The 9,942-nt window shown below is 45.5% G+C and overlaps 1 protein-coding gene across 1 annotated transcript; it reads right to left on the bottom strand.

Moving 5' to 3' along the window:
* Nucleotides 1-8,099: 8,099 nt before the first annotated feature.
* LOC4804072 (uncharacterized) lies at nucleotides 8,100-9,942 on the bottom strand. The gene is made up of 3 exons (XM_001360653.3): nucleotides 9,810-9,942; nucleotides 9,606-9,679; nucleotides 8,100-9,542 (listed from the first exon to the last, which is right to left on the bottom strand). Exons 2-3 carry the CDS (start codon nucleotides 9,637-9,639, stop codon nucleotides 8,392-8,394), a joined length of 1,185 nt encoding a protein of 394 aa, XP_001360690.3. The 5' UTR covers nucleotides 9,640-9,679; nucleotides 9,810-9,942; the 3' UTR covers nucleotides 8,100-8,391.

The raw sequence follows: 9,942 nt of genomic DNA, 5'->3' as shown, positions 1-9,942 counted from the left end.
AAACTTTACGGCTGCCGGGGCACATTTTGCTGGCTGGCGCAGCCATTTGATTGTAATTTATTTCGTTGAAGTGGCTCCCAAAATTTGAATGGAGCACCAGCGAAAATTAAATGTTAATGGAGTCGGACGGCAGGAGATACGATTACGAGCAAGAGCAACGGCTCCAGTATCTTCTACGCCTACAAATGTTGACAATATCGTTTCCATTTCCACTGCCGCTCACACTTCCATTTCCTTTGCCTCTTCTGTTTTGGCTGTTTTCAAAAATTAATTAGCATTTAAGCTGCTTAAAAGCTTCTCAGGGCCAGTGCCAATTTTAATATTTCATATTTTCCATTGCGGCCACGGGGATAGCGACTTATGTAGCTTCTGTCGATACTTGAGAGTGGGCCCTGAGCGACGGCTCAGGGCATACTATGCGTATGCGTAATGTCCCGCTGGTCAATCGCATGGCCGGCAATTGTTTAATTTATGCCACAGCTTGTGGAACGAGAGCGTTTGATGGCTGCAGGGGCTTAATGCAGCTCTGCCTAACTGACTTACTGACATCCAAACGGACGGACGGACAGATCATAAAACTTGGCTCATTGCGGCATCTGCTTGGGCAATAAAAAATGTTTAAACCCTAAATTATGCGCATTGGGCCCTGGGCCCTGGGCCCATGCATTAGATTTGCGACCCGAAACCAGCGAAACTTTTAAACATTGTTCGCATATTATGTTCGGGTGAAGTGCGAAGGAGATGCGTTGGGCGACGCGGAACGCGGAACGTGCCACATTGCCACTTGATGTTGAATGAAACACCTCGGGCATGTGTGCGTCGTTGGCTGTACTGTGGCTCGGGCTTACGCTAAGGTTTCGGTTTCGGTGTCAGAATAGGATCTGCCCCCACTCCAATGGTTTTATGGGGCTCACTACTTTGAGCAACGTTAATCTTATTTGCCACGGGACGAGCCGTTTGGGCAGGGGGGCGGCACGGGCCGGGTTAGGTTGCGTGCGTAAATAAAAGTAACAAATGTCGCCCAGAAAAACTTAGCGCCAGAGGCGCATATTTTGTCTACTAAAAGCATGCCAGGGATTTGCCCATCTCCGTTTCCATCTACCAATAAAAGCGCTGTGGACCGAGCCAGAGCCCAAGCCAAAGCCAAAGTCAAAGCCAGAGCCATTGCCAGAGACCAATCCCAAGCCTTAGCTCGAACCAGAACCAGGGCCGGGGACAGAGTTCGGCTCATGTGTGTGTGGGCCAAGTTTTGGTGCGTGGATTGAATGCAAAACTCGAAAGTTAAATATTGCACGCTTGGCAGCCAAGGAAGGAAGGCATCATCCGGAGGAGGAAACTTTCCTTATTTTCTGTTGGCAGTCTCTTAAATTTAATTAAAGAGACAGCCCAACAAAATGCGATTACATCACAGAAAACTTTAAACTTTCATCCTTAGATGGGATTGGGAATGGGTACGGGTACGATAACGACAACTGCCAAATCTGATTCGCACAGTTTGAAGGATTAGCAAGCAGTAGGCAGTAGAGAGTATGGAGTAGCAGCTACTGGAGGTGCCTCCATCCATCCATCCATCCAATCCATTTCAAATCTGCGCCTGCAGCTGTCACTGGCTCACATAAATCTGAACATTCTCATGTTCAACACGCTGGCTGGCATGTCAGAGGCCGCCTGGTGAGATGCTACCTGTCCTGTCGCTGGCTGGCTCGGAGGTTGAGCCCTGTACAACATATCTTTGCATACTTGATGGCGCATAATGGCGCAAGAAATTCTTTGCATGCATAGAGCAACAAAAAATGATTTGCATTTGCATAATTTTTGACTTTTCATCTCGGAACGGTACGCATTTTTCTCGAGAATATTTTTTCAGACGCTGCTTTCTGCTTGTTGCTTGCTGCGTGTGCAATTTGATGGAAAAATTTCGTGGAACGAATTATGCTGCTGCTGCACAGAAAATGTATTTTAAAAACCAAATTAAAATCCATAAATACGAGAATATAGACGGAATCACAACTAAGCCCAACGAAAACCATAAAACCGTCTAATTAGCTGAAATTCTTTTGCAAAATACTCACTGATTTTTGTTGTCTCTTGTTTGTTTTATGTTTTCCGCAACAAATGGAAAACTTTGGGTTAAAATTTAATGGTTTTTTGTTGGGGATTTTTATATGAAAGTTTCGATGGGCTACGGCTACGGGTACGGGTACGTATTTTATAGTTGGAAATGCCGCCAAAACTTTCGGGCACCGGGCTCGTGCATCACACGCGTTGACAAGGGAGCGGTTCAGAGTTTGTTCGAAACACACACACTCATGATCGCACGCACGAACACACACCTCACACTCAGGGGCACACGCACGCCCACAGATGCACAACTGAGTCTCTGGTGGAGCACGCGAGTCGGGGCTGTTGGAGTCTCTGATCCGGGAGTACGTCCTGTCGCGCACTGTTCCATCGACACACTGATGATAAACGAAAACTGTTTATCAGAACCAAGCGTTGGCCAGGCCAGAAGCTCGCTGTCGGTGCCGCTGCCGGTGCCGCTGCCGCTGCCGACAGTGGCCGAGACTGCGGCAGAGACAGAGCCAGTAGCGCCAGCTTCAGCGTCGACAGAGTCTACGTCATAGCTGAGACCAGAGGCATCGGCACGAATTCCTCTTCGTCGGCTCTTGGCCAACACGAAGCAGCAACGTCGACGTCAGCTTTCTGCGTCTGGCGCTCTGTTGGCCCTGTGTGTAGAGTTTCGCTCTTGCTGGGAGAGCAAAGAGAACGTGGCAGTGGGCCTTTCTCTTAACCGCCTTATCAGTTGTTGGGATAGGCCCAATGGCCACTGATAGGCCTATTGACCAGCCAAAACTGGTTGAGGCCTTTACCACTGACCCACTGATAAAGCAGGGGCGGATGTCCAGTAACAGTCTCTATGCAAATGCCTGCATCCGCTCACGAAATTTCTTTTCAAAGGAGCTCCTTTTGGGGGTCTGGTCTGTCAAATATGTTAACAATAAACTAGGGAAATGCACACAAAGAAAGTCAACAGCAATTTATTAAGCAAAAACCCAGAATGCCATAAATAATACACATAAATCATAATGGAGTTAGATATATTTATACTCGTATGGGAAAATATCAGGAGAGAAGAACACAGAACCAGACGGCCTTAAAGGCAAATTTATATCTGAAAAGATTTAGTAAAAACCTAACACTGTTCCGTCTTGGTTCCGGGATGGTTGTGGAAAAAACTTTCTTCCTTTTCTTTTCGGTTAGTCTTTATTTTTGGCAGCCAATTGCTAATTGTGTTGCCAGACATAAGCTTCCGGTAGCCGTCATTTACTCTCTGGCTCTTCTCCATCTCCCGTCTCCACTTGGAGCTAATGGGCAATAACTAATTCATAATTTCTGCTCAGTTCTGTTACCCTCCCAGCGTCAATTCCTTCGCAATGCTAAAATATATAAAAACAGAAATCAAATAAAAGGGAAGCCAAATAAATAAATAGTGTACAATTTGGTGAGAGCGTGCCCGGAATATCTGGCATGCCCCATGCACCAGGCCTCACGTTGACTTATCAATTATGCCAACTGTCAGAATCAACTGGAAAAGCGGAAAAAGCAAGAGCGGCATGGGAAATTTTAAATTTAAAAAAAATATAATTTTTTGGCTACCTTTTCATCGGCTCTCTGCCATTTCTCCCATTTCATTGGCTATCAAAATAACTTTGACATGAACTGCATTTGACGGGGTGGTGGAGAGAGGAGACAGAGAGGAGAGGAAAAGCGGAAGAGAGCAGATGATGGAAGTTGACCATTTAAAATATGCATAATCACCTGTCCCGTAGTGGGACCCGGAGCCTCGCAAGGAGCAAGTTGGGGCAAATTTAATTTGTTGTAATTTGCTGCACTGACCAAGAAAAAGGATGAAGAATATGGCCAAGGCAGAGAAAACAGCAGGTGGCGTGGAGAAGAGAGAGCGAAGCAGACGTTGCCTGGCATCTTCATGAAAGACAAATTAAAATGCACTTAGCGAGCGCCAAAATGGGGGAAAAAAATGGTGAGAAAGTTACGAGCCAAGTCCCGGACCTGTCGGAAGTCCACAAACTGATGTGCGGTCACAGCCAAGTTGAGTGAGAGAGTGCTGCCAGTGGCAGAGTAGGTTACGTGGCAGCTTAAGCATTTTCCAGCCAACCACTTGACATATTTCTTTATTGAGTTTATCAACATTTGATGTCTGCAGAGAGGTGGTTCCGTAACCACCAAGGGCACCAGCGATCACGGCCAGACAAGAGCAGGCTCCTTCATATAGCAGAATATTAATCTGGGAGAAACACCTCTGACGTTCCAATGAAAACTCATTAAGGGGCCAAGTGTTAAGTTCTCATTGTGCGATTATTAATAATAATCGCCCCCAATAAACAATAAACAGTCCCATCCAGGCATACAGATGGAGAGACACAGGAACTCTGCTTATCTCTAGCTGGACGACAAATTCCCATTTAAATGTCCTGCCATTGAGTCAATTCAATGCTTGTGCTGGGTTCTGGCCAAGGACTGCGAGTGGGAGTGGGTGCTGTGCGGTTGGCCTGCACAGTAATCCAGCCAATGGTATTATTGTCGTCGTTGTGTTAGTTCTTCATGGTACAGTAAATAATGCTTAGGACCTGGCTCTCTCTCTCTCTCTTGCCCGCTGATAATCTTTGTTTATGCATGCAAATCGTGAGGGTTTTCCTCAATGGAGCTTGTTAGGGATATCCACATGGTCATTACGTATGATTCCTTGTGTCTGCATTTAGTTATGCTCTGTAAATTATTCTAGACATTCAGATGTTTATAGGCACTGGTTACTGTGGCTTGCGATTGCTCTGAGAAAATTCAATTTCCACAGAGACTACGAGGCAGGTCACTGGAGGCACTGGAGCTCAGACTCAGATTCTCCCAACAAATGGCCTTTGTATTTGGATTAAATTAAACAGCAGACTTGACATTTAATTGTTGTTTCCCAATGTATCTGGCTTCCAGGCCCCGAAAGTATGCCTGAAAAATGTGTCAATGTTCTATCGAAGGGGTGATAATATGGGGGAGGTAGTAGTCCTACTTGCCATACTGTCAGAACTGTATTCTGCTCGGCCCGCAGCAACATCTTTCAATTTGTCCTCTACAATGTGATTTATATGCCAACTGGTTTTTCGGGCCAATTTGTAGTTGTTGCTGTTTCGAATCCTGGCTGTAGCTTCAGTTTCTATAGATGTTTCTGTGGCTTCTTGTTTCAAGTAGAAGCGAGTTTTTTGCTGTTCGTGTTTTCGGTTTGTATTTTTGTTTTGTTTGTCATGCATGCATGATGGCACGCTGGTATTTGTTCCGCCTTGGCACTGCCACTGCCACTGCTCCGCTCCTCTGTTCCTCCTGCTACTTTCGGGTGTGGTTTGTATTGTGTGATGCGTGATGTGTGTATGTGTGTGTTTGGGTATGCATGCAAATGACTTGCCAGCTGACAACGGCAACAAGCAAAATTGCTGACCATGTTGGGGAGTGTATCTACATCTACACTCGCATTCGCATTCGCATTCGAACATGTGTGCGTGTGCGTATCTAGCCAAACCAGAAATTTGCACATAAAGTATCTCTGACAGCAAAGTTTTCACTTGTAAAACTTGCACGCCACATGGAGGCATTCTCAGGCTATTCATTCTTCTCTAACCCTGTCTTTTGCGGTTCTACTTGAAATAAATTTGACTTTGGAAACGAGTCAACAACTAGAGCAAAAACAAATTGCAATGACTCAATTATGTGCCACACTCAGGCGCACACAGTGAGGGGCACTTACCCCCCCACCCCCGCATCAATGCACCATCAATTGCCACTACGCATCGATGCCTCCTTAACAGGAACCTTCTTCCATTTTGTATAGAACTTTAAAGTGTGATCTGCTCATTGATTTTCCCCATTTTCAGCGTCTTTTCATCGCCACTTTGGCATGCAAAATAATCAACGTTGTTTCTGTAGCTCTTCGTGCTTATCCCTTCACTTTGCGATGTCTCTCTCTTTCTCTCTCTCTCTCTGTGTGTTTGTGTGTGTGGCATGCAATCGAAGGTGACACTGGAATTTGCATAATGCTATTGTCACATGACGCATTTTCCATGCACTATAGCCGCGAAAGGGCAATTCAGCGAAAAAACTGCCATGGATACAATCAATCCATAGAAGGGCATGAACAACATACGCTAGAGTCCTTACAAGCCTGGTAAAATACGAGTCGTATGGAATTTTAGAAGGTGTAACCTCATATATATCGTCAAAGCAGCTATCAGCAATTGAATTCCTTTAACCGATAAAAAAGGAATCCGAATTTGTAGTCCTGAGTTTATTTCTTTACTATTTAGCAAGAATTTCCGCCGCATATCTATCCCTTCAGACGTGAATTTAATGGCTTCTTAAAGCCATGCTGCCAGCAATCCTCCATCTTCATCTCTTGACGTTTGCTGACTCAACAGTTCAATTGAATTTGATGTTGTTGCTGCCCTTTGACTATGAAATCTAGATTACAACTTTTGTCAACAACTTGTGGCAGGCATAATTACAAGCTGCCAAATGACAACCATAACGTAAAACCAACAAACAACAACGACAGAGTGGCAGACAGACCCAGTGACTGACTGGCAATCTCCTGGCAACGTCTCGTCTTTGTTGTCCTCATAATGAAGTCATAAATTTTAAAAGGAAAAAGAGATTAGCAGAAGTGGTCGTGGTCTCGGTCTTGGTCTTGGTCTCGGTCTGTCCAAGTGTCTTGAATGCCGACTTGAAGGGCTTTCTCAGAATGTGTTTATTTATATTGCCTGAACTTAAACCAATTATTGAGACGCCTCTGGGGGCAACTGCGAAACTTCCTGCGAAAGTATGGCAAAAGTTAATGCACTTTCAATGCTGGCAGGGCCGTGGCATAAAGAGTCGAAGTGCTCTGCCCCAATAGCTGTCACGAGCATTTATTATTTACACTTTTAAATAAATATATATGTGCTGTTCCCCTGCTGTTCTGCTGCTCATGTGAATGGGGCGGGGGAGACGAAATGAGAGGGGTCACTTGCCCCAGAGAGTGGCACATACATTCACATTTACACTCCACTTAACACCCCAGGGATAGAAGTAGCAGCTACGCAATTTTCCGAATGCTGCGTTGCACTTTTCTACTTGCCACACACACACACACATACATACGAGAATCTAATGCAGTTTATATACACAGATTGTATACATAGATTTGTGAAGCAAATTTGTATTTATGTTGTTGGCCAAGCCCCCATGACACCCGCTCTGTCGTTTGGTTTGTCTTTCAATGCTCTTTCGACTTTCAACACATTATGTGCCCCATTTAATGTCTTTGTGTTTGTGACACATGCACACACACACACACGAGTCACGCACAGCGTACGTCAAGTGGCAATTTACATTAGTTTTATTGTATATGAAATTAGCAGCATTTAGCATCGACATCAGCAGCAGCAGCAGCAGCAGCAGCCGGCAAAACTTTTGCCTTTTGGATCCAATTACTCCGAAACCTACTACTACCGCTACGACCACTGGATATCCATGGGTGTGTGCGTGTTTGTTAGATTTGTTTCCTTATATGACTGCACTGTCGCACTCGGCATATCAATTTCGCCTTGGCAACGTGGCCCCAAACTCCAGCTCCTCTGGGACATTTCAAGGTAGACGGGGCCAAAAGCGAATCGATTTTCTTAATGAAAACGAAGGGAAACTTCAAGGGAAAATAGAAGAGTCGGGCCAGCAGGAAGGGGGCTCTGGTGAAGTGTGATACTTGCTCGAAAGTAACAGTTGCCAATCTCCATGATAATGGCATTCCTGAAGGTTTATTATGCAAGTTCTCGCTCTATTACCCGCTCGACCCTGAGTTCAATGGAGCAGCCTGAAAGTATGCTGCAAACATTTGCGAACACCTTGGAGGAGAACTGATTCCGAAGATTCCACCTACCACGTGCCACTTAATATGGATCTACGGATTGTTGTTGCATTTGGATATTTTCCAAGTATATCCCAGTGAATGAATTGTATAATTATCCTTCCCCATTCCACCCATTCAGTTCTTTCAATTTGAATGAATGCGTACGTTGCTTTTATTTTTTTCTTTCTTTTACCTTTCTACGCACGTATCCGATAACCTTTGTTGGCATTCAAAGTTTTGATACAAAAAACCGAAAATAATCTTCAAAAATATTTCAATAAATTGACTGACCGACAAAATTCCTAAACTAAACAAAAAACCCCCAATAAAAACTAAAGGGAAAAAATGAAAAACCTAACAATTTAGTTGCACCCCAGGCGTAAATCGAAATCTTTGCTACCTATAAACCTAATGTCCTACCGCTATACCTCGACCTAGAGATGTACTTATACAACATGACACTGCTCGACAATGACCACGTCGTCGTCGACTATTTTGCCGTTGAGATTGGCATGATGCTCGTGGTGGACGGGGCAGGAGATAACGATTTCGTCCTCCTTGCGGGTGGGTGCGACTGCAGCAGCTTCCTTGGTCTTGAGGTCGTCCATCTTGGAGGCATCCAGAGGCTTGCTCTTGTTGTCCTTCTTGCTTTTCTTATCCATTTTGTTGGCTTTGCCGTTCTTGGGTTTGTCCAGTTGGTCATCACTCTCGGGGTCCAAAGGATCCTCTTCGTCGATAGTTTCGCGATTGGTCTGCAGCGACAGCTCCACGGCGCCGTTGAGGAATTGAGACAAAGGTGAGTTCATGTGGCTGTTGTGCATCTTTAAGGCTGTCTGCAACATTGCGTCGGGCTGCATCAGTTGTTGCAACAAGTCTAATATCAGCGGGAGAGCATTCGAGGACTCGTACTCCGGATAGTACTTGGACGGGGTCATAATGTGGCCGCGGTGTGGTTTGCTTTCGGGGGTGTTCAAGAGGAGAGCTCCGGCCAAGTCCTGGTCCATCATTTCCGCTTCAGAGTCGAGTTCCTGCTGCACGTCCTCAGTAACCATGTTGGGGGACACCAGCTCGAAGTCCTTAATCTCGAAATTGCCATCCGGCGAGACCACCTTGTTATAGTACGCAAAGGGCGGCAGCAGAGGAACGGCGTCACCTAGAGAAAGCACAGCCGCAGCGGGGCGGTATTTGGGGCGAGGGTTAGCCGAACGAGGCTTTAGGGCATCATTCATCAGCGATATGCGGCGCTTGGGGCGAGTCAGCTCGGATAGTAAAGAGTCTACCAGTCCAGTCGATGGCCCCACGATTTTCGGTTCGGATCTGTGTGTTATGGTGGTGATTTTAAGGCCTTCTATGACGCCAGCTTTGTCGTTGTCCACGGCAGGCTCTTGTCGAGTGGATGATTTGACCACAGTTGGAGGATTAGCCGTGCTAGCGACTGTTGTCATTGCTTTGGCGGTTCCGGAAGTTGTGCCGTTGCCTGCTTGAGTTGCCATCAATGGTCCAGAAGTGGATGCCACAGCTGTAGCATTCAGCTGGACAGGCGAGCGCTTGATGCGCAGGCCCTGCCCCATCCAAGGCTGCATCAGCATCACGGCACCTACACCCACCCCACAATATTAGTTACGCTCATGAACAACTTCCGCGGTACCCCCATACTTACACCAGAAGATCACCAAAACATTAAACTTGGACATTATCAAAGATCAGGTAGGTTGTTATTGATTGAAGGCAGCTCTGCAAATAAAAGAAAAGAAAAACCAACTTTAATTAAAAGTAACGACAAAATTTTGACAGTTTTTTCACAAAATATTCCTCAAAACTATCACAGATTTTTTCAATTTTTAAATTTTTGTTTGGTTCTCACTTTTATTTTTATTTGGGACTGGGATATGTGCTCGACACAAGGTTGAACATAGGAATGATTCGAACTGCTTCCTGCCTCGTAGCGGCGTTTTGACAGGCAGCTGGGGAGCCCGGAAAAGGTTACTGGGAGTCGA

Source organism: Drosophila pseudoobscura, chromosome 3 (assembly GCF_009870125.1).
Source record: "Drosophila pseudoobscura strain MV-25-SWS-2005 chromosome 3, UCI_Dpse_MV25, whole genome shotgun sequence".
In the NCBI taxonomy this organism is placed as follows: Eukaryota; Metazoa; Arthropoda; class Insecta; order Diptera; family Drosophilidae; genus Drosophila; species Drosophila pseudoobscura.
The sequence above is the reverse complement of the archived record's forward strand: the minus strand, read 5'-3'. Positions and strand labels throughout refer to the sequence as shown.